The 25,744-nt window shown below is 36.5% G+C and overlaps 2 protein-coding genes across 5 annotated transcripts in view; one reads left to right on the forward strand and one right to left on the reverse strand.

The window, feature by feature from the left end:
• Window positions 1-3,252: 3,252 nt before the first annotated feature.
• On the reverse strand, window positions 3,253-3,731 carry LOC126935141 (NADH dehydrogenase [ubiquinone] 1 beta subcomplex subunit 4-like). Its single transcript, XM_050756729.1, has one exon. It carries the CDS (start codon window positions 3,705-3,707, stop codon window positions 3,321-3,323), a length of 387 nt encoding a protein of 128 aa, XP_050612686.1. The 5' UTR covers window positions 3,708-3,731; the 3' UTR covers window positions 3,253-3,320.
• Window positions 3,732-5,542: 1,811 nt separating this feature from the next.
• Window positions 5,543-25,744, forward strand: part of KCNT2 (potassium sodium-activated channel subfamily T member 2) — a 399,106-nt gene continuing 378,904 nt past the window's right edge. For all 4 annotated transcript variants that reach the window (XM_050782689.1, XM_050782710.1, XM_050782700.1 and 1 more), the window contains exon 1: window positions 5,543-6,227. In XM_050782689.1, the coding sequence (XP_050638646.1) occupies window positions 6,133-6,227 (95 nt within the window). In that variant the 5' untranslated portion in view covers window positions 5,543-6,132. The remainder of the gene's footprint in view (window positions 6,228-25,744) is intronic.

Here is a 25,744-nt window from a genome sequence, read left to right on the forward strand (position 1 = left end):
AAAATTTCTAAAGCCAGGAAGCCATTCTCCTTAATCTTAATTTTTTTTTTTTATACTTACTCTACCTCATTGGCATAATCATTCAGGAAATTTTGGAAAGTTCTTTTTTGTTAATGTGGGGAAATTTCCTCTATTGCTCCAACTTAACACTAGATGTTGATTAGAAGATTTAAGAACATTAGTGAGTAAGATACAAAATTGCAATGTTCAGAACAAAGTTTAAAATTGTTTCCAAAAATCAAATATCATGTCATAATAGAATAAAAACATTTAAACATAGAGAAAAGAAAAGACTCTATGAGGTAGGCAATTAAAAGAGCACAGTGAAAAAAGGAAACAAAGGTAAAAAGAGTGAAAGAGGAAAACCACTTTTAATAGCAGGAAATGACATGACATGACAAGTAAAAAAGAAAAAAGTAGAAAGACAGATGGGAGAACAAGAAGTCAAAATTAATGACAAAAAAGAAGAAGTCCACCTACAGAAGACTGAAAAAAAAATACAAGGAGCAAAATGATCTTCCAATTATAAATGTGTTTCAATGACCAAATATTGCTATATATTTAAAAATGCCAGAATAGCTGTATTAGTCTGTTTTCATGCTGTTGATAAAGGCATATCTGAGATTGGGGAAAAAAAAGAAGTTTAATTGGACTTACATTCCACATGGCTGGGGAGGTCTCAGAATCATGACGAGAGGTGAAAGGCACTTATGTGGCAGTGGCAAGAGAAAATGAGGAGGGTGCAAAAGGGGAAACCCCTGATAATACCATCAGATCTTGTGAGACTTATTTGCTACCATGAGAACAGTATGGGGGAAACTGCTCCCATGATTTAAATTATCTCTTACTAAGTCCCTCTCACAACACGTGGGAATTGTGGGAGTACAATTCAAGATGAGATTTGGGTGGGGACACAGAGCCAAACCATATCATTCCACTCCTGGACCCTCCAAATCTTATGTCCTCACATTTCAAAACCAATCATGCTTTCCCAATTGTCCCCCAATGTCTTAACTCATTTCAGCATTAACCCAAAAGTCCACAGTCCAAGGTCTCATCTGAGACAAGGCAAGTCCCTTCCACCTATGAGCCTGTAAAATCAAAAGCAAGCTAGTTACTTCCCAGATACAATGGGGTACATGTATTGGGTAAATACAGCCATTCCAAATGGGAGAAATTGGCCAAAACAAAAGGGTTACAGCAAGTCTGAAATCCAGCAGGATAGTTAAACTGTAAAACTTCAAAATGATCTCCTTTGACTCCGTGTCTTACATGCAGGTCACACTGATGTAAGACATAGGTTCCCATAGTTTTGGGCAGCTCTGCCACTGTGACTTTGCAGGGTATAGCTCCCCTCTTGGCTACTTTCATGGGCTGGTGTTGAGTATCTCTGTCTTTTCCAGGTACACAGTGCGAGCTCTTGGTTGATCGGCCACTCTGGGGTCTGGAAGACAGTGGCCCTCTTCTCACAGCTCCACTAGGTAGTGCTCCAACAGGGACTCTGTGCAGGGACTCTGACCCTACATTTCCCTTTCATACTGCCCTAGCAGAGATTCTCCATGAGGGCCCCACCCTTGCAGCAAACTTTTGCGGGGCATCCAGGCGTGTCCACACATCTTCCAAAATCTAGGTGGAGGTTCCCAAAACTCAATTCTTGATCTCTGTGCACCTACAGGCTCAATACCATGTGGAAGCTGCCAAGGTTTGGGGCTTAAAACCGTCGGCTGAGCTGTACCTAGGCCCCTTTTGGCAACGGCTGGAGCAGCAGGGCACCAAGTCCCTAGGCTACACACAGCATGGGGACCCTGGGCCCGGCCCATGAAACCATTTTTCCCTTCTAGGCTTCCAGGACTGTGATGGGCCGGGCTGCTATGGAGACCGGTGATATGTCCTGGAGGCATTTTTCCCTTTGTCTTGGGAATTAACATTTGACTCCTTGTTACTTATGCAAATTTCTGCAGCCAGCTTGAATTTCTCCTCAAAAAATGGGTTTTGTTTTTCTACTGCATCGTCAGGCTGCACATTTTCTGAACTTTTATGCTCTGTTTCCCTTTTAAATTGAATGCCTTTAACAGCACCCAAGTCACCTTTCAAATGCTTTGCTACTTAGAAATTTATTCTGCCAGATACCCTAAAATCATCTCTCTCAAATTCAAAGTTCCACAAATCTCTAGGGCAGGGGCAAAATGCTGCCAGTCCATTTGCTAAAACATAACAAGAGTCACCTTTACTCCAGTTCCCAACAAGTTCCTCATCTCCATCTGAGACCACCTCAATCTGGGCTTTATTGTTCATATCACTATCGACAATTTTGTCAAAGTCATTTAACAAGTCTCTAGGAGCTTCCAAACTTTTCCACATATTCCTGTCTCTTTCTAAGCCCTCCAAAGTGTTCCAGTCTCTGACTGATACCCAGTTCCAAAGTCGCTTCCGTGTTTTTGGGTATCGTTTCAGTAATGCCCACTCTACTGGTACCAATTTACTGTATTAGTCTATTTTCACACTGCTGATACAGACGTGCCCGAGACTGGGAAGAAAAAGAGGTTTAACTGGACTTACAGTTGTTCTACATGGTTGAGGAGGCCTCAGAATCATGACGAGAGGCTAAAGGCCCTTCTTACATGGCGGTTACAAGAGAAAATAAGGAGGATGCAAAAGCGGAAACCCTTGATAAAACCATCAGATCTCACGAGACTCATTCACTATGATGAGAACAGTATGGGGTATACTACTGCCATGATTCAGATTATCTCCCACTGGGTCCCTTCTGCAACACGTGAGAGTTATAGGAGTGTAATTCAAGGTGTGATTTGGGTGGGGACACAGAGCCAAACCATATCAATAGCATTCCCTATATTACATTATTATTCTAATTTTCTTAAGTTAATAGTAAAAAAATTCACTTGGACAACTTCAAGACACACCAGAGAATCAAAGTATTGTCAATGCAGTAGTTTCTAATTGGTTGAGCTGAGTACATTACTTTGTATCGTTTGTATGCTTAATGGCACACACTATTAGCTGAGTAGATTTTTTTTCTGATTTATTTATTTATTTATTTATTTTAATGTACTATTTGTTCTCTCCTAAACCGTTATCTGAGTATTTGGAAGCCAAATGACTAATATTTTCACAAACAGTAAAATAGAGGCACATAGCTTTCTTTTAAGTAAAATGTTGCTTTATCCTCTAACCTCCAGCATCCCGGGACTAACAGCTGATTGCTATTTTTTTCTTTTCTTAGTGTCTTGATTTTTTTTTTTTAATGATTAATAAACTATTTATTTAGGCAGGAATACATATAGTCATCATTGCCAGACTTAACATGAGAGCTGAAATGTTCGATCCAATTTTCCTTCCCGGATAAGTTTTTCTTTCTTATCCCTGTCAGCTTTGATAATACAATACAGGAAGATGAGGGGCCCGATTCCAAACAGAGCTCCCAGGAGTGAGTTTTTAGGAGTGGGTCTGAAATTAGGATAGACATTTATTCTTGCATAGGTCCAACGAAGCAAGGCAGGATTTTCGATGAGCCCTCGGCGGTTGGGATCGTTGTACTGAAGCAAGTACTCTCGTTTCAGCCGGGCTCTTATAGCCAACCGCTCGGCTTGCGCCCGCCGGGTTTCCGGAGATGTGTCGTATTCAGCTGGGTCGAGGCTCTCGGGCAGAGTGGCCAGGTGCGACGGCTTATACTTTGAGGTCGACATCTTGGCGACCCAGGGCACAACTGCCAGTGTCTTGATTTTTAGTCTGTTAATGATATGTAAATATTTCAGATTTTCTGTTATCCAAATAATACAGTTAGACTATAGTAATATAAATATTAACCTGGAACATTAAAAATACAATTAATAGAACAATTTTAATAGGAGATGATAAGATCTAAAATGTAAACCAGATCTCTCTCTCTCTCCCTCTCTCTCTATCTGTATAAACTAATAATGTAGTAATATTACTTTCTTATTTAGCAAAGTAATTACAAAAGTTCATGCTAAATTATGATTTCATAAACAAACACATACCACAGGAGCACAAGTATGGATGGAAAAAAACCATGCTTAATTTCCTAGGTTTAATAGGTTTTAATACAACTCCACACCTATTTGTTGAAATGTGGCTATTTTGAAGGTCCTGTGCTAGAGGAAGCTAAGCCACAGGGAGAGGGGAAGAGATGTAAGAAAAATGCACAGATAGCAGGTCAGGTTATAGTAAGCACTCCAGGCAAAATACCCACATGAGTTATGAAGTGTTCAAACAAAGGGGTTCAAAGGAAGAAGGCATCATAAGCAGCTGGAAAAACCAAGAAGTCTAATGGAGGATATGTCATTTGAGATGGGTCTGGAAGAATGAGTAGGATTTTGAAGATAGAGACAAAGGGTATGACTTTTATTTCAACTGCTATTTTTCAGGTTTCAGTAGTTATCATATTTCATTTGATGTTACAAGTTTTAGTGATTTCTTCCTTCATTTCTAGCTTCTTAAATAAACCCTCTGCTACATGACCTCTACGGAGCATTAATCATGCCACATTAATCACTATTTTCTGGATAAGCCATATATTCTAAGACTCTACTCATACTATTCTCTCTGCTTGCTTCACGTTTCTTCTTTCCCTAAAGTAGGCTGCGAACGAATATAGAAGGCTTGGTTCATTTTCAATGTCTTCCTTGACCCCCACCTCGAAGAAGTGTGTATATCTCACAGGTATTTCCAAATCCCTCTATATGTTCTTTGATTACTGTCTCTCACATTTTATCCATTTATCAAGGAACAAACTTGTTCCTTCACACAGAGAGGTTCTTAAGTAAGGGCAGGAGAAGCCATATGGGTATCCTCCCGCCCAGGCTGTCAGGTGGTCAGTATTCGGTCTGTATATACTCTGATGCAATCAGTTTTTGAAGGAAGGAACGGTGAGCGCAAATAGAACCAGAGCTTGTGTAGCAGGGTTCGTATAAGCAGTGGTTCTTACTGGAAAAAAAAAAAAAAAAAAAAAAAAAAAAAAAAGACCCTGGTGAATCGGGCTCACTTCTTCCTCCGCGTGAACCGCTAGTAGAAGCGGACAGAAGGCTGAGGCCAGGCCACCTGGAAGCCCACAACGCTGCTAGTAGCAGCAACAGCAGTAATAGCAACTCACTACTGTAAAATCCTCGGTGCGTTTCGATGTGCTTTCCCTGTCATCCAAATGCTTCTCTTCAGCGGCCTAAGGTGGCCCTTCATTTTTCCCCGAGTTCAGGGAAACACCTCCCTTCTTTCAGAATGTGAGAAAAAAATGGGATTTTCCTGGGGCTGAGAGTGGGGATTCCCTTTCCAGAAACGTGCAATTTTTTCATCCCGCCCACCTGGACTGAAGGCGATCAAAGCGAGGGAGCTGGTGGCATATTGGAACACTCCAAGCACCCTGGCCCCCCTCCTTCCAGAGAAGGGTCTGGAGCCCCGCAATCCGCTAATTAGCTCGCCCCCATTGGTTGTCCCCAAGGCACCCCCGTGCCGTCACTGTGCTATGCTAATGAGGGGGAGTCTCATTGGCTGGGCCTCCAGCTCCAGCTCCGCAGGGAGATTGCGGGGAGAGCGGGGTTGGACGCGTCTGGGGCCGAAACCCACCGCCCCCGACTCCCGCCAGCTCGGGGCTGTGCCGGGTGCAAGCCCGCTCGAGAGAACAGCGGCCGGGCGGCTGCCCTCTGGGAGAATCTGCCACCTGCCTTTAAGGAAAGTGCTTCACCATCAAGCGGCGCTCACTCCCACCCCTCTCCCCTCTTTCTAGGCACCGCGCGTCTTTTTCGGCGAAGTAACTTTTTATACTCGCCTCCCCCTGGTCCTGGGGACCAGAGGCGGTGCCGAGCCTGGGGGCGGTTCCTTGGCAGCGTTGATTCTTGTCAGAGCCAGACTTTTGCTCCTGGGTTGGGTTTGCATCATCCCCATTACACCCTCAGGAAAGAGGAGCCAGCCCCCTTTCAAGCCTTAGCTTCCGGCTCCAAGCCGACCCCCTCCCCCTCCCTGTCCCCTTCCCCTTCTCCCAGCCCTCTCTCGGCCACAGCGTCTTGTTAGTCCTCTCCCTCTACTCCGCAATATTTTCTTTCTTTCTCCCTCCTCTCCTCCATTTGTTGTTTGATGTTTCCCACTCTTTGAGGAAGGATGGTTGATTTGGAGAGCGAAGTGCCCCCTCTGCCTCCCAGGTACAGGTTTCGAGATTTGCTGCTAGGGGACCAAGGATGGCAAAACGATGACAGGTGAGTGGTGTGGTGGAGGATTGTTCTGCAAATATTGCTGAAAAAGAGACGGAAATGGGAGGGCCGAAGTGGGGAAAGGAGGGAGAAAAGGAAAACGGAGCCAGAGAGGGAGACTAAGGCTGGGGGAGGGAGTAAAAGAGATTCTGATTTGTCTCTCCATTTTGACTCTATAGAACTGTTGCTATAGATAAGGAACTCCTTTCCTTTACACTTTTCTTATTCTTGCAAGGTATTTATTGCATTCATTTGGTGCTTATTCTTTTGTCTATCTATGCTTTTCTAGGATGTGTATAAGGCTGGTATCAGAGGTACAATACACCCAAATGGTATGCAATATCAGTTCCAAAAAATTTGCGTTTTTTCCTTAGGTGTGGTTAATCAAACTCAAAATTGCATGCAAGTTGTTTGAAAACGCACATTAGAAACTTAAAATCACCTGAGTTTATTTACCTACTCCTTGTCTGTGTTGTCTTGAGTAGGTGTCTACTTGCCACTGGAAATTTTATGCTGTTTAAACATTTGGAGTTTTGGGTAGACAATTGGTTTAAATATGTAACAGGTAGTTAGTGAAAATGACAACCCTTTTAATAGAATATACTCACTTTGAACAGGTAACTCTGACCATTATGAATAATGGTGTTTGTATAACATGATACAACCTTTTCATAACTAGTATATTTTTTAAACTGAAACAGCATATATGTCTCAAAATTACAAGTAAGTTTCAAAACTAGAATATTTATTGCTAGCAAAATATTGTTCATGTGTTTTATTTATAGCACTACTGCTTTGCACAAACTTCTGAAATTCCTCTATTTCTGTCTCAAGCACATTTTGTATTTCAGCGAATTTAGTATTTGATGGAATAGTCATCCCATATATCACATGCCACATTTCTTTGTTTTAAAATAATACATATATACTAACTAGGTTCTTAACTCAATTGAAATGTTTCATTGAAGTTTAGTTTAGTACTGATGTTCTATTTTAATTATATAAAAGACCCATTATTGGTCCAATCCAAAATCTGCTTCTCATTCACCACTGACCAATACACTCTGTTTCTTTTCTCCACCTTTTCAGCTCCCCATACCAACTCCTGTCTCTACACACCCAGGATTTTATCTTGAGCATCAATTATGGGCATCTTGTTTGGTCTCATATTAGTAATTTGAAGGGAGATGGATGTTTTGTAGAGGATATTTTGATTCAATCTCTTTTAGGCAAAAGCACACTTATTGGCTAAAAATGTAAAGAAGTAATACCAATTTCTCAGTATTCTTGTAAAGTGTTTGAGTAAACTGAAGATAAAGAAAATAATTTTTAAGTGAATTTGTAATACAAATTGACATTTAGATAAACTGTATTAGCCTGGTTAAATGGCTTTTTAAGTGTAGCATGGTGTTCCTAGTGACTGAATGTACACTTAGTTCCAGACCTCAGGATCATTATATAGAATAGAAATCCTCTTTGGAGAAAGTGTGAGATAGATTAAACACATAAAGCACATACTTTGGTTATAGTGATGGTATTGTTGCTTGCTTGTTTGTTTTAAATATCATATCCAATATGTTAATTTTCATGTGGTTGCCCTCATTTTTTTAAGGATGCTGCAGAAATATTTTAGTAATTAAGAATTTTGGTTAGTTGAACACTGCCTAAATGGATCACTGCTATATTAAAAAAGTTTTGCAGAATGGTTAAAATGTTATGTTATATTAAAAGGTCATGCTACCCCAACTTTAACTTAAAAAGCAGGCCACATTTGCCACTAAAATGCGTTATTAAACATTTAAGACAATCATTCAACCATTTTTAAGGACTTGGCTAATTTTGTGGCTTCATGGAAAACTATTTTTTGATTTTGGTTCCATTTGTTGTTAATCTTTGAAGGCAAGATACTTGGAATCAGAGAAACCCAGACTTCAGTCCTTGGCTGTTTCCTTCACTAGCTGAGTGGCCTTGGGAAAGTCATTCAGCCATTATGAGATTCAGCAATCTTATTTTTTATAATGGGAATTATACTATTTATCTTATAAAACTGTGACAAGAGGAAGGATAGAGAGGTACAGAACTAACATTTAGTTGGAACTAAGTTCTCCCAGGTTCTTTTAACTGTGTGATATGTTCTCTCTTAGTTAATCCTCAAACTCTGAATAGCAGGTAATTATGTTAGGCACAAAGAAACTGAAATTTTGGTAAATTAAATACTTGTCTTGGATATTATATCTTACCAGTGTAAAGATGACTCTTCAGTTCAGCTCATTGGTATTCAAATCCCTCAAGAAATTCTTAAGTTCTTTTCATTTAATTTATTTGAATTTATAAGAATAATTTACAGCACCTAGCATTGTTTAGGTGCTCATTAAATGTTAGTTCCCTTGTTCACTTCTGATTTGCTGTTTGCAATCCTTTTTTTTTTTCCTTTTCAAAATCCTAAGCCAATATGTGGTAGGTGAAGTCATCTTCCTTGTCTATACTACGGTGACAAATTCCTCTTTGCAATTACACCTGAATAGCAGTCTTATTCTACTCAGTTATCTTCTTGGACTTAATTTCTATAGAGTTTAGGAGGAAGCCGTCTTTCATGTAGGAGTAGGTAGGTCATTTCCAACAACAGATACATTTAGTGCTCTGCCCATATTCTCAAAGCAACTTTCACTGAACACCTCCTGCATGAAGTTTTCTCCCCACTACCAACCTCAGGTGCACATAAGTCCTGCTTGGAGAAAAAGCTAGAGTGTCACTGAGTAAATAGACTATTTCTGAATCAATACTTTTGCTTCCTTGCTCCTCAGCTTGGATAATTCTGAAGCATATTCTACACGGTGTCCAAAGGGACTGAGCTCCATTTGCCCGCAGTGATAACTGGCTTAATACTGAAAGCTTTATTGGCTTCTGTCTCTCTTCTCCCCTACTGGTATTTTATTTGTGATCAATTCCCAAATAAACTGCTTCTGCTGCAATCCTATCTCAAGCTTACCTTCTGGCAGAATCTGAATCAAGATAGCTGTCTTCTGGATCTAGAGAGACACATCCTTGTAATGATGGGGGAATTGTGTTCCAAATGTAGGAATATAAACACTTCTACCTTGTTCCTCGCTGTAAGAATTTCAAACTCCATCTTAGGTCATAGTTGACTGGCATATGAAAATGAATGAAGCATATCATAGATACTCAAATGGGTGTTAAGACATAATATTGATGGGCCTATTAGGATGTAGGAAGTATGTATTCCGTACCATAGATTTTCTGTGAACCAACTTTGGATAAGTAGGTCACCTAAATTTATATTGTGCCACCTTTTGTGTAGGTATAAACACATACACATACACTGGCATAATGTACATGTAATGTATATAGTGTATATGTAACAGATCTGCATTGTTTTTGTAATATATGTATTATAAAATATCGCATATGATATGCTAAAAATTGTATATTGTTATGTAATGCATCATATATTACAAATATATGTGATGAATAATATGTTATAATATATGTAATGAATATATATGTGTTTGTATTATCTTAATGCTATCCTTAGATAATTGCTTCTCTCTCATTTGCACTCTGATATCATTTTCTGAGTAGGACATATGGGAATAGGGTTAGACACAGCAGTGCAGAGAACTTAGCACATGGATAACACTACTTCTGTGAGGCCACAAAATAAATTTGAGAGTTGTTAAATGAGAATATTGCTTATGTGTAGGGATGTCTTTTGTATATATGATGCACACTTATTTGTTTGACATCCTGAGTAAAAAACAAAAATCTAATTCAAGTGGTTTGTATGATATGTCTTTAATGGCCATGTATTCATTCAGCTAATATTTGAATGTTTGCTACATCTCAGAGCCCCATTAAGTTAGGTTTTGGGACAACTATGGAAAGGAATATGAAATAGTGCTCAGTCTAGAGGAGGTCACAGATATGATAAGAGGTTAATTCACCCCAGAATATTGACAGTATTGTTTATGTTATGATGATGTCCTTATAGAATTTCCATTTTAAGACTGTCAAGAAGATTCTGCACCATTTGCAGAAAGGATATTCGGCATTTGCTTGAAAATAAAGTAGTTGAAGTCACATATTAGAGATGGCTCAAGGCATTCAACATTCAATATTCAACTCCTGGCACCAAACCATCTTCCTGCCTTGGCCTCCCAAAGTGCTGGGATTATAGGTGTGAGCCACTGCTCCAAACCTGTTTTCTGTTTTAATATTTCTACGATTCACAAAGCAATAAAGATTTAGGGTATTCTCTTGCAGTTAAAGACTGATAAGTTACAGGTTTTAAAAGTCATCAGACACTTATACAAGCCTTCTCCTGTTTCATCATGATTTAGTAATTTTAAACTTTGGAACACAATGCACTTAATGTGAATAAATTGTCACAATTCCAATTACTGTTAATGGAAAATCCTCAGTTGTAGCCATAGAAGAGAAAGTCATTTATTTAATTAAGACCATTCTAGTTTTCAAAAATCAGGTCACTTGTTTCAAATCCAATAATTTCATGTATACCTGTTGTATTTTATAGGTGGCCTTTAGAAGTAATTAAAGGAAGTCAACTAATGCATTGTAGTTGATAAAACGTTAAAGGATTTTAACACAGTACAAGTCAATCCAATTAACAGTTTAAGAGGTATTTATAAAAATAGAGAAATATTTCAACAGCATTTGGAATATGTGTAATTTTAGATATAAACTGCAAAATATATTGCTTTACATAATCAAATTCAGTTGTGAGAATAGGTTTTGAATTGAAATATTAAACATTTTACAAATTACTAATTTTATCCCCCATAATAAATTATATATTGTTTTGAAAAGCAGCCATTTCTTATAAAATATTTATTCTAAATTTTAAGTTCAGGTTAGTAAAGACAATTTTAAATTTTTGAGTGCCGTTAAAATGAATGACACATTATTTTTACTCTTTAATCAGATAGTGGCATCAACTCTGCATATACAATGTCTGCAAAAATGATTTAAGCATTTACTTTAGGAAGAGTTTAGACAATCCTGTGTTTCTTATCAGTATCGACTATATTATGAAAAAATCCACAATAGAAAATTAGAAACTTAAACAGGTAATGATATAAAAAACAGACTTTGAATATATATAGGATAATATATAAAATGCAGAGAAAAGTGTATTACTTAATAATTATTGTTTTTCAGTCACTACTAAGAATTCAGACATCAATATTTTATATAAAACACACAGAGTTCTTTTCTTTTGACCAACTCTTATAAATAAAATTGAAATGTAACTTTTCAAATTACTGACACTTTGTTTTTAAAGTCTGATTCAAGTTAACAGCTATCATATATCCACTTTCTGTACTTGGTTATATATTAGCAGTACTTCTGTGAGTGACTTAATCGCTTCCCCGGGGTTCCACTTCTGAATACTGTCACATCCGGTATTATGTTCCAATATATGAATTTCATGGGGACACTAACATTGAGATCATAGCAATCAATCATTTTATCATTGATGGTTCATCTGTTTTTATTAGAGTATTCATGTATTGCCTATGTCATATTATTTATTAAGCACCATGCTTGTCTAAGTTATCTTTAGAAAATAGAGCAAAAAGCAATATTTTTTACAGTGAAATGGTAATCAGTTGCCTTATATACTTATAATTTGAAATTAAGTTAAGTTGGCCTTTTCTGAGCAATATTTAATGTTGAGCAGTATCCTTCATCAAGATGTCTTTTTTCTGAGTTTTAAATTTATAATTAAAATTTTCTCTGCAAAAGCAATCAAAACAATAAATAATTATCCAGAAAGACAATTATTTTTAATCTTTGACAATCCTTGATTGGATATGGGATTTTTTTTTTATGGGTCATAGGAAAAAAACTCTTTTCACAGGATCTTAATCATTAGCAATTGAGTTGTAATTTAAGTAACAGACATCTATCTAAACATTGTGAGATAGTGAATAGGATAAACTGTGTCCACATTGATAACAATATATTATAGTCATCTGCTCAACTTCTTTTTGAAATTAGGATGGATATGAATGTCAGACATATTACCAAAGAAATAAGACTTTTAGATAAAATATTTAGGAATAAAAATGCAGTATGGGGCAATTTATCTTTTATATTGCTTTGTGATCTTATGTGGCAATTCTGAAAAAAAAAAAAAATGAAGTAGGCTAACATACAGGGTCAGAGAATTGGTATGATGGCTATAAAATTGGTGAAACTGGCCGGGCGCGGTGGCTCACGCCTGTAATCCCAGCACTTTGGGAGGCCGAGGTGGGCGGATCACAAGGTCAGGAGATCCAGACCACGGTGAAACCCCGTCTCTACTAAAAATACAAAAAAGTAGCCGGGCGCGGTGGCGGGCGCCTGTAGTCCCAGCTACTCAGGAGGCTGAGGCAGGAGAATGGCGTGAACCCGGGAGGCGGAGCTTGCAGTGAGCTGAGATCGCGCCACTGCACTCCAGCCTGGGCGACAGAGCCAGACTCTGTCTCAAAAAAATAAATAAATAAATAAATAAAATAAATAAATAAATAAATAAAATAAAATAAAATTGGTGAAACACCATCATTATAAGCGGATTAAAATAACCACTGTATCAGTAGAGCTAGTTATGTTTTTGCTAAATAACATCTCCCTACAGAAACTTCTGACAGATGTGGATATATTGGTCTTTATCATTTCAAAATTTAAATGATAGCCTGCAGAAACCGTTAACAACATTGGCATCATTCTTTCACAGACATTAAACACCTACTAATTATCAAGAAGCACACTAAGCACTAGGGATAAAATTGTGAACAAAACAGACCTAGTTCAGATGTAAATGATTTTACAGTAGTGGAAACCATATTAGATTTAAAAATACATACACAAACTTAATTACAGTTGTGCTATGCTATAAAGGAGAATTGCACAATTTTATGAGAGAGCATGATGGAAGATGAGTCTAGTCTGGCAGATCAAATGGTGGTCTGGGGAAAGTTTTCAAAGAAACCTGTGTTGAGATCGAGGTCTAAGGATGAGAAGATGCTGGTAGATTAAATGGGAAAAGAGTATTTCAGGCTAAGGAGCAGCTTGCCTAAAAGGCCAGTGTCGGAAGAGAGCAAGGCATTTTCAAGGAACTGAGGAAAGTCAGGAGGCATTTGGAAGTATGGGTCTGGAGTTCAAGAGACCAAACTGGGCCTTACATGTGACTTGTTACTGAAGCCATCCATAGCTATGTAGAAAATCACTTACAGAAGAGAAGGGTGGGCCTGGAGCACTGACACAATTTCATACTCAGCACAAAGTCAAAATTGGTTGGGTGGGGTTGTAGACGGTAGGATGCAAGTGAAGGTGGTGGGGAACTTTAAGTCCCTCCCCCCCCCCCCCCCCCCCCCCCCCCCCCCCCCCAATCTTCTTACCTTCCCTTTTTTCGGAACTTTAAGTCCCTTCTCATCTTGAGTTTTCTGCTTATGTAGAGTAGAGATGGATACGCAGGGCCAGAAACTTCTTCAGAAGTAGAAGTGGTGGTGGTGTGTGAAAGTTTAAAGGTATCAGCAAATGATCACACTTTATGAATAAACAAATTGTCAATATTGAGCATAGATACTGTTTTACTCTTGCCATTAAATAAAATATAGAACACTGTTACTCTGTCAAACATGCAATGTAATCCATATCAAGTATGGATATCTAATATATATGTATTACTATTATTGTGCTCCAGAACATAGAAACCAAGAAATTCACCACACCTGATAACCATGTTTTACTTTGTCAACCAAACTTCATCATTAGTTTTTTATTGACTAAAACAATCACTGATAGTGACAACTTTTCTGATATTATGTGTTTTGTCACTGTAGTTTTCTTAAACACTCATGTAATAAAAACGAAAACTTTGTGCTCTTAGCAGCTGAGGTTCCTTTGCATGCCTTGCAGCAAACTACCCCATCTCTCCAGCTTACAGCTTTGTTTATGTGTATTTGGGCTCACAATTTGTCCCAGCACCTGGGTATTGGAGGACCCTAAACCACTGGGATATTTCATTGCATACCTCTCATGTAGAAGAGTGATCATGTACATGCTTGCAGCAGATGAATAGAAAACTAGGCTCCATGGAGGCCAGAAAACACCGTGAAATGACATTGGATTTTCTGTAGCTGGTCATATAAAAGCAGAGGAGTGAATTAGAAATTTCTGACCCTGACTCCTTAACAACTAGGTACAGCTAGAACAAGCTAACTCATACATAAAGTCTTATATGTAGTATATTTTCAAATTAAGGAGGAACCACTGTACATACTTGAAAAAATAAATCGTTAATATAAATGAAATAAATTAGTTCACCAGTGATATTAGACTTACTTGTCTTTCTTGACTGGGAAGTGGAAATGGCTTTGGAGTTTGGAGGTAAAGAGGTGAGAACCTGGAAAGCCCTAGTTGCCTGAAAGAAATAGGGAAAAATATGCTCTTGAATGTGAGGCAGAAGATAATCAGCAAAAGAGGGAGACCAAGGGCAGTGAGATTTCTTCCACAATTTTGCCTTGGATTGGACGTATTGATCTTAAGTCTTTTCTGACAAATAGAAGCAGTGAAGGAAAACCGAAACAGAACCCAATTGTCAAGCATGGCTGATGTGTAGGGGACACATCTCCAACTCTTTGACCTCTTTCCTCTTTAAAGTCTCAGCTGTACCTCTCTTCCAATCAGTGTTTCAGTAGTCTCAGCACTACTGCAATCATGCCACAGCCTTAAAGGGTGAGAACCATATCCCTCTGTGTATGCATTCCTTGAATTCAGAATTGTATTACTTCCAATTTTCACAGTATATAAATATGGGTAAGAAATAGACTTTGCATATAAAGCCAGAAAACTGTAAATCTAAGAAACAGCGAGCTGGTTGTTCTTGGATTTCTTGCACTGGACTTACATGGAATCATAATGATGAATTGTTATTACAAGGGCACACTTAGCCATCTTGTAAACCACTGTGTGAATAGGGATAAAAGCGGATTAACACATTTGGACCTCATTTAACTCCCTGTGGGAAAACTTGTAGACTGTCCACATATTACAAACAACTAGTTGTTAACAACGGGGGCCAGATGTCTAGTTTAATAATGGACAAGTCTGTCAAAAATTGAAATACTACTCTGTCCCCTAGGGATCAGATAGGGTGATCAGCAAGCTGCACAGGTTCCGTTAAGGAGTGATGGTAACGACTTCCGTCACTGCCACACTATGTGGTGATTACATTGGCAAATTATAGATGGAAGCTGTCAGTATTTTGTTTCTATTTCTTACCTTTCTCTGCTCACAAGAGTTTATGTGCTATTTCATCCATTTCCAATAAAAATGCAAAAGATAAGGTGAAAATGTATGATCATATGGAATATAGTATTTATCGTAACATCAGAGAACATTTACCAAGTACTTAGCATATGTCAAACATTTTTTCTAAGCAGTTACATGTATTACTTTATTTAATCTTTATACCAATTCTGAGAAATTCTGTTATTTTTCCCATTTTACAAATGAATCAACCAAGGTACAGAAATATATAACTTGTTCGAAGTCACATAACTTGTAAGAGGTAACTAGAATCTAATTATTATGCCCATTCACAATGCTTACAACATACACAAATGTGATTTAATGCTATTTAAATAATAGGAAGAACAAAATTCAAACAAATTTAAAGGCTTTTGAAGTCAGAAAAATCACACACCTCTTGCATCTCCATAGGCCGGTGTTATAATGATTTGATTAAAATAAGTGTTAGGGAATTTTTGAAGTTGGTCATACTTTCTGAAAGAAAAACCCCTTTTCCCTCTACATATACAGCATGGTTCTTCTGACAGTCTGGAGAAAGTAGAATGAAATGGAAAATTAGCAAAACAAACTAAGGCAACGGTTTTATTTATGTGTGTATGGGAGTATAGATTATTATTGATTGATTGATTGAAATCGGGTAAAGGTAATTAGTATCCCAGGAACAAAATAAAAACAGTTGCTTAGCAGAATCGTTAATATGAAAAAGCAAATGAATGATAAATGAATCATGAGCATATATCAATCTAAAAGGCATCATGTAAGATCAAACAGTTAACTTACTGTTTTAAAATGTCCATTTTGAATGTTTTGGCCAGGGTCATTCATTTCTTTGCTACTTTAGTTAATCCACAATTATTATTATTATTTTATAGCTAGGTTTCTTTTTCAATGTTTTTCTCAGTAGGACTTTAGGATTTCCTGTTTATGCTTCTATCTCCTGAAGTATTTGTACCAGTGTGAAATTGATTTTTTTCTCAACACTGTACTGGTGATAACGAAAACACTATGCAGGAATGTTATGAAATTTACATATCATAAGGTGAAGTTACTTGATTTAGGGCTTAACACTTAGGCCTACTTATTAGTATGTTCTGCCTGTTGTGAAGATTTGCAGTGGTTCACAGAAATTCATGCAATGGCACAGAATAAATAGAAAGTACAACAGAATGAAAAGATAATAAGGAAAAAAACCAAGTTAGGTGTATGTAGGTTCATAGTATGACTTCCATGAATTTGTATGTATTTACTGGAGATGGGTTGCAAAGTTAGCCAGAGCAAAGACAAGGGCATGACCAGTCGCATAAGACGAGGAATGAACTAGTAGTTCAGAAGAAACATAGCTTTCCTTGGGGCTCAAATTTAAAGCAAATTTATCCTGTGGATCTTTGGTTAGTGTACAGTATTCTTATCCACTCTCCTATCATGAAATAGCAAGTTTCATAAGACTCATAACATTCTCACTCCCTGGTGCTGATATAACTAGAGAGAATTACTCTCTTAAAGTAGATCTACAGGACACACCCAGTACTGTATTTCAGGTATATCCTATAGGACAATTAAAAAAAAAAAAGTACATGAGGTTACTGATTGATTATATTATTGATATATTGTGTACAGTGTACACTGCTCAGTCTTTCAATCTTCCTTAAGAACCTTTTAATCTTCCTTAAAAAAGTTTTTAACCTTCCTTAAAAATCTTTTTTTTTTTTTTCTTTTTTAAGTGTAGGTGGCTTTGATTAATAAAAAAGAATGCAAAGAGATTGAAGTTACAAAGTTACATTCCTTTTTTGCGGGGGGGAGAAGGGCAGAGTCTCCCTCTGTGGCCCAGGCTGGAGTGCAGTCGCGCCATCTTGGCTCACTGCAAGCTCCGCCTCCCGGGTTCACGCCATTCTCCTGCCTCAGCCTCCCCAATGGCTGGGACTACTGGCCCCCGCCACCACGCCTGGCTAATTCTTTGTATTTTTAGTAGAGACGGGGTTTCACCATGTTAGTCTGCATGGTCTCGATCTCCTGACCTCGTGATCTGCCCGCCTTGGCCTCCCAAAGTGCTGGGATTACAGGCCTGAGCCACCGCGCCTGGCAGAAGTTACATTCTTTGTTGAGAACCTGATATGTAAATGTAGTCAATAGATACTATAATAGAATGGCTGTTCTTTGGTGGAGAACATACTAGGATTCTAACCAAAACACAAGCCTGAATTATGTTTATTCTCTCCTTTTTACCTATATTGTACTAATTAATTTATTTTCTTTTTCCACTGGTGTCCAAAGTAAATATACAATTTAATGTTCTATTAAGACTTTGTAAGGGCTGGGTGGGGTGGCTCATGCCTGTTATCCCAGCACTCTGGGAAGCCAAGGCAACAGATTGCTTGAGCCCAGGAATTCTAGATCAGACTGGGAAAAATGGCAAAACCCCATCACTAAAAAAGGACAAAACATTAGCCAGGTGTGGTGGTATGTGCTCTAATCCCAGCTACTCGGGAGGCTGACCTAGGAGGATTGCTTCAGCTTGGGAGGATTGAGGCTGCAGTGAGCCGTGATCACACAGTTGCACTCCAGCACAAGACCTTGTCTCAAACAAACAAACAAACAAACAAACAAAATAAATAAATAAAAAGTCAAGATTTTGTAAGAATCTTGAATTTGGTTATTAATATAGCCCTATACAGCCATCCTTCTCATAGCCATGGGTTTTGCATCTGTGGATTTAACCATTCATGGAGGGAAATTATTTTTAAAAAACAAATAATCCCATCAAAAAGTGGGCAAAGGACATGAATAGACAAATCTCAAAACAAGACGCACAAATAGCCAATACACATGAAAAAATGCTCAACATCACTAATTATGAGAGAAATGCAAATTAAAACCACAATGTGATACCACCGTACTACCACAAGAATGACCATGATTATGAAGTCAAAAAACAATAAATGTTGGCATGGATGTGGTGAAAAGGGAACACTTTTACACTGCTGGTGGGAATGTAAATTAGTACAACCACTGTGGAAAACAGTATGGAGATTCCTTGAAAAACTAAAACTTGAACTACTATTTGATTTAGCAATCCCACTACTGGGTACCTACTCAAAGGAAAAGAAGTCACTATGTGTTTGAAAACGACACATGCACATGCATATTTATAGGAGCACTACTTGCAGTTGCAGATATATGGAACTGACCTAAGTGCCCATCAACCAACAACTGGATAAAGAAAATGATACACACTTATATATATATATATGTGTGTGTGTGTGTGTATATATACATATACACACACACACACACACCCCCATGGAATACAACTCAGCCATAACAACGAACAAAATAATAATGTCTTTTGGAGAAAATTGGATGGAGCTGGAGGCCATTATTCTAAGTGAAATAACTCAGGAATGGAAAACCAAACACCATATGTTCTCACTTACAAGTGGAAGCTAATCTATGAGGATGCAAAGCCCTAAGAGGGATATAATGGACTTTGGAGACATGGGGGGAAGGTTGGGAGGGAGGGTGGGGAATAGAAGACTATATATTTTGTACAGTGTACACTGCTCAGGTGATGGGTGCACTAAAATCTCAGAAATCACCACTAAAACACTTATCCCCATAACCAAAAACCACCTGTACCCCAAAAACTTATTGAAATAAAAATAAAAATTAAAAACCTACTATAAAAATACGAATGAAAAGCCAGTATAGTATTACAACTATTTATGTAGCATTTACATTGTGCTAGTTATTATAAGTAATCTAGATTTATACTTGTTGGGAGGGTATGATTAAGTTATGTGCAAACGTTATGTCATTTATATCAAAGACTTGAGCATTTGTGGTTTTTAGTATCCCCAGGGGTCCTGGAACCAACCAAGGAATGACTGTTTATACGTACATAGATAGAGATATATATGAAGTGCTTGACTATTATAGCCAACTTCTGGTTGCTAAGTAATTCATATCATATGAATAACCTCAAACTAGTGCAGCTTTTTAATTTATCTATCACCTTTAATATCACCATAATTATTTCACTTATAGTGAATTAATATCATTAATTCATTACTATCAATTCCTTAATATCAATATAATTATTTCAATTCTCCATTTCAAAAACTTACAGTAGATTTGTACTATTTTTTCAAATTCCTTCCTCAATTAGGTATTGAGCTCTGCCTATTGTTTCTTGGTACAGTTTCATTCTATCTTATTTAAATTACTACAGCGCTTGCCAGCGTAGCTCTTTATTCCAGGTCTGTTTTATGCACCCTATCTAAGGTAGTCTTCAATGCTTAACTCAAGCCTCAGTCAACCTACGCATTTTCATCATAGTCTTCTTAAACATGATTTTACCATGTCATATTCACATTTAAAGACCTATGGTATGTCATTAATGCTATTATTTGAAATTTAAACTGCTCAGCTCAACATTCAAAGCTCTTTATTAATCGACTTTTCTTCCTAAAATGATTTTTGAAATTTGATCTGTGTATTTTTTCACAGAAATCATCTCTCTTTTCACAAGCTGATGTCTGCTTTTTGCTTGTGTCATACCATGATCTGAGGCTATCTGGTATCATGTCACCCCCTTTTTCATTACCAGACTCTAAGTTGGATGCAGTGCCAGAGTTATTAATGACATTTTGAAATCACTCCAATTAATCCATATATTCTACATGCCATTATTTTGTTTTATAATTATGCTTATATTTTTGAAGGTGTAACATAACTTTCTAGGGGTAAAACCAGGTATTTAATTCGTTTTGGATCCTCCTACATTATTTAACACAAATAGTCCAAGAATTTTAGTTCTGCAGTATAAAGAAGATATTGCCAAAAGAAAAAGAAGTCACAGCTATGAATATATAGGCCACCACATATATACATATGTACGTTATTATAATAAAAATGAGTCATTTGAATTAAAATTCATATCGCCCTTAGAAACAAAATAGTTTTCAATGTTCATTCTAAGCCTAGGTATCATAGTTTAAGGTATTTGACTTGAAAATGTCTTCTCCCCATCTAATTTAATATTCACAAGGAGCTTTTCTGTGGAAATAGCAAAGCAGAATGTGCTTCAGTCCATAATTCATACTGTGACAGTTCAAATGACTGTTAAAGTGAATTCTGAAATTTACATAGGGAATTGCTCAGTGAAAACCATCAATCTGCTTGACAGCCAGCAGGTCCATTGTCCAAGGGACATGTGGAGGTGTTGTAAATTATCAACTCCATCTCATACTCACATAGGTAATGATAGTAATACAGAGTTGAGATGAACGGTATTGAATTCGTGTGTGTGTGTGTGTGTGTGTGTGTGTGTGTTGGTCTTCTGTAAAAATCTTTTTCTTTTCCTTATTGAGAAACAGTGCTTATAATAGTTTAGGGTCTGTTTAGTTTTGCAGTGTTAGTATGAATAAAGAGTGATTTTCTTGAAGAATAAAAAGTATGTGGAATACATCTGTGACCATTATCTAAACAACATGTTCTAAAAATTCAAATAGAAGGTACGTTATTCAAAAACATGTACATTCCTATTATTATATGTGTACAAAGTCAGATCTTTTGTGGGATTTTTTTGTTACATTTAAATTTTTAATTTTTATGGGTACATGGTAGGTGTACCTATTTTGGGGGTTCATAAGATGTTTGGATACAGGCATGCAACGTGTAATAATCACATCATGGAAAATGGGGTATCCATCCCCCCAAGCATTTATCCTTTGTGTTACAAAAAAATCCTATTATACACTTTTAGTTATTTTTAAAACCAATCCCACTACTGGGTATCTACCCAGAGGAAGAAAAGTCATTATACAAAAAAATACTTGCACATGCATGTTCATAGCAGCACAACTCACAATTGAAAAAAAAATGGGAATCAGCCCAAATGCCCATCAATCAAAGAGTGGAAAAAGAAAATATATATATATTTTATATATATATATATGTATATGTATATATGATGGAATACTACTCAGCTATAAAAAAGAATGAATTAATGGCATTTGCAGCAACCTGGATGGAATTAGAGACTATTATTCTAAGTGAAGTAACTCAGGAATGCAAAACCAAACATCATAGGTTCTCACTCATATGTGGGAGCTAAGCTATGAGGATGCAAAGGCATAAGAATGATACAACGGACTTCGGTGACTTGGCAGGAAAGGGTGGGAGGGGGGTGAGGGATAAAAGACTACAAATTAGGTTCAGTGTATACTACTCGGGTGATGGGTGCACCAAAATCTCACAAATCGCCACTAAAGAACTTACTCATGTAGCCAAATACCACCTGTTCCCCCCAAATTTTATAGAAATAAAAATTATTTTATTAAATTAATTTATTAAATTATCTTAAAATAATTTTTATTAAATTTAATATAAATTATTTTGTAGAAATAAAAAAATAAAAAATAAAAGTACATTTAAATTATTATTGACTGTAGACTCCCTCTTGTGTTATCAAATACTAGGTCTTATTCATTCTTTCTGACTCTCTATGTATTTTTAAATATATATTTTTATATGTGTATATACATAGATATGTATCTGATTATATGTATGTATATATATACATATATGTATTTATAACTGTATATATGGTTAGAAAGCATTTGATAGCACACATATTAATATATAACTAACTATATATAAAATTATAACTATATAAATACATTTATATATTTATATATAGTTAGAAAGTTATATATTAATATGTGCTCTAAATATAAATATATAAATATACAGTTAGAAAGAAAGAATAACATTATATATATATAAATATATACATTTCTTTTTTACTTTTGTTACCCATTAACCATCCCCACCTCCTCTCCCAACACCCCCACACTATCCTCCCAGCATCTACTAAACATTGTTCTACTTTCTGTCTCCATGCCTCAGCCTCCAGAGTAGCTGGGAGTACAGGTGCATGCCACTACACCTGGCTAATTTTTTGTATCTTTTTGTAGAGACAGGGTTTCGCCATGTTGCCCAGGCTGGTCTTGAATTCCTGGCTTCAAGTGATCCACCCGCCTCATCCTCCCAAAGTACTGGGATTACAGGCGTGAGCCACTGCACCTGGCCTGAGATCTCCTTTCAACATAAGATTTGGAGGTGGTGTAACATCTCAACCATATCAATAAGGAAGACAACATACCTATGAGTTGTGGTTGAGGTGAACTCGATTTTACTGCCAAGTAACGTGAAAATATCAATTTAGGAACAGGTGGTTTGTTTTACTTAAAATTTTAAAGTAGATCAACCATCAGGATTTTGTGAGTGATGGAGCCCTTGCCCACCCCCAGCTCATCACCAAAAAGTCGTTTTCACCTGGAGGAGCATGTCCTACATTATCTGGAAGGACAGTGAAGAAAAGAACGAGGGTAGTGCCAGGGTCTATGAGGAAGCAGGAAAGCAAGGCTCTGGAGGAGTGCAGGCTTGGGGCTGTCACCTGAAACCTGGCCTCCACTGCAGTGACCGTTATACTATTTATCTTTCTTATAACAAGCCATCTCATAATTGGAATCTGTTCTGCTTGTTAACAAATATTATCTGTCAGTGGCTGGCATCTGTTGATCACTTGTGGCAAACGTGGGATTTCTATACAGTTCTTTTTTACCCTCACCCTTTTGTATTTTTGCTCACTTGGCATATTTTAAATGCCTTGTGTGAGGAAGAGCTATACTCGGTCAAAAGTGTGGGAAAAGTAAAGATTGACAAGTAGCAGCATTCTTGGCTTTATTCCTTTCAATATGTCCTTTAACATTTTGGTGATTTCCCAAAGACTAGAAGGTCACAGTGTGTTTACTTTGTATTTATTTTTTATTTGTGTAAATTTAAGGGATACAAGTGCAGTTTTGTTACAGGGATATACTATGTAGTGGTAAAGTCTTGGCTTTTAGTGTAGCTAAAACCTGTATAGTGTATGTACTCTACACACTATTTTTAAAACAACAATGGCTACAAAAATGGTTCTCTGGTGTTGGAATGAAGAAAGCAAGAGGAAAGTCAGAGTCACTCTGTTTAAAAAGTAGCATTTAGAAGGTTTAGGAGTACACTGTAGATAATACTTAGTAAAAATTGATTTAGAAATCTATATGCATAAATTGAATAACTCTTAATGAAATGGGATGAGTATGATAGACAGTAGGTTCAATAACTGACAGAATGAATGAAAGGGACAATTCAGTGTATTCAAAACACCTACAGACAGCCAAGAATATCAAGACTGTGGAATAGTAGGTCACATATAATCAGAGTTAATGAATAAATGTCACAAATACACATACTCATGTTGTATACTTTTATAAGAAATGGAACAACTTATTAGATTGATTATGAAGGGTCTGGTATCAGACGGATTGGTTTTTGGTTTGGTAAACTCCCCAAAGAGAGATGGTTTCAGAATGGAAAAATAAGGAAACATGTTATGCTTAAACTTACAATATTATTTGCTAACAAACTATTCAAATAATTTTATTATTTTATTTTAAAAATACATTTTGAACATTTAATGCCAACACCTCTAGACTACAAATACTATGTTAAATTCTTTCAAGAACACTTAAAAATGTATAGTTGGTACATTTTAATGTGTGGAATTGTTAAAAGAAGAACATGTAAAATACTTTGACTATTCACACGTGCGCACACACACACTTGCTGTTTTTTATGTATAGTGACTTTAAGGATTATGTTTATACAAGTGGAGTTATACCATAGAAGATACAGTTATATCAACTGATGTTTTCACTTAACATATTTTATGTAAACCTACTTAAATCCGTTGTTTTGTGACATGTATTTCTAAGTAGATTCCTAAACAAGATTACTTTTGATAGTATAATATTCTATAATATGAATATATCATGTTTTTTTAATTGGGTGTTGTTAGATATTTAGGCTGCTTCCATATTCATATTTTACATTCTTGTCTTTAAATATATATAGGCTTTTGAGGGGCCTCACTGATGATTTACTAAAATAAATTCTTAAATATGAAATTACTTTGTTGAGGAATAAGAGTATGAACATTTCTATTTTATGGTGTTTAATGCATACTTCCATATCATTACCCTAGAAATATGATTTCATTCCTATATACAAGTAGTAGTCTATGTATTATTGTTTCTTGGTAAAAATTAATTGCTGCCCATAACTATACAACTTTTATAAATCATTGTAAAATGTAAGTTTCTAACATAATTGATTAGAGAAAACTATATTAGTCCTTTGTACTTTCTGGGTATACAATTGTATCGTTGTAGATTTGTATCATTGGCAAAACAAAGACAAACAAGGAAATTTACACAGCTTATGTATTAAGAATAACAATAAAAGTGACTGCTTTTTAAAAATCTCAACAGAATGTTTGCAATAAGACAGTTTTTGTTTTGCTAATAAAATCTTTGTTTTGCTGTGTGCTAGTAAGAAAAGTAAAGGAAAAAGATTAATAAATCACACTTTGACATTGCCCTCTTGGAGAACCTAATGATAAAAATAGATACTATTCATGTTTTTATTATTTTAAGTAAATCATCACATTTGTGGTGTACTGCACCGGGGCATTAGGGCAAAAGCTTTTGCTTTAAACGGTTGATTTCTTTTTTTTTTTTTTTTTTTTCTCCGTCTATTTAATCCACATTCAGTGCTACAGAATATCACTTTTCAGTCAAATATTACAAATCAAATGTTCATGGACTGCCGACGCTACTAATAGCATGTTCAAATAACCTGCAGAAGTTGAACTGAAAGATTTGAGATATTCAAAAGCCACTCCCTCTTGAAATAGCGGTTCAGGTTAATAGTAAACGAGAATTTGCCCCTTACCTTGCCTCAGCCGATAGAAAAGGTTTTTTAAAGTATTGATTACAGTTATTGTAATTTTTCCACACTATCTTATCGAGGCAAGAATCAGGCAGGCATTGAGCTAGAGAGTGTTACCATTTTTGAAAAGATGAATAAAATTTTCTCTCAAATTAATTAGATATTTGGGAGCAGTGGAGCATGTCAGTATTTAAACAGGAAAATTTGAACTGTCTTAATTTTGCAGTGAACTTTTATTTTACTTTTCATCATGTTACTCCTACCCATGCCATTGTGTAGTCAATTTAATTCTAAAGGCAAATATCAAAGAGTTTGGGTTACATACTCTATGGGTTATTTTTGATACTTCTTTTTCA

Source organism: Macaca thibetana, chromosome 1, assembly GCF_024542745.1.
Source record: "Macaca thibetana thibetana isolate TM-01 chromosome 1, ASM2454274v1, whole genome shotgun sequence".
Lineage (NCBI taxonomy): Eukaryota > Metazoa > Chordata > Mammalia > Primates > Cercopithecidae > Macaca > Macaca thibetana.

Bases quoted from the DNA above. Each gene is read 5' to 3' on its own strand.
- LOC126935141 (XM_050756729.1), bottom strand. From the start codon at position 3,707: ATGTCGACCTCAAAGTATAAGCCGTCGCACCTGGCCACTCTGCCCGAG.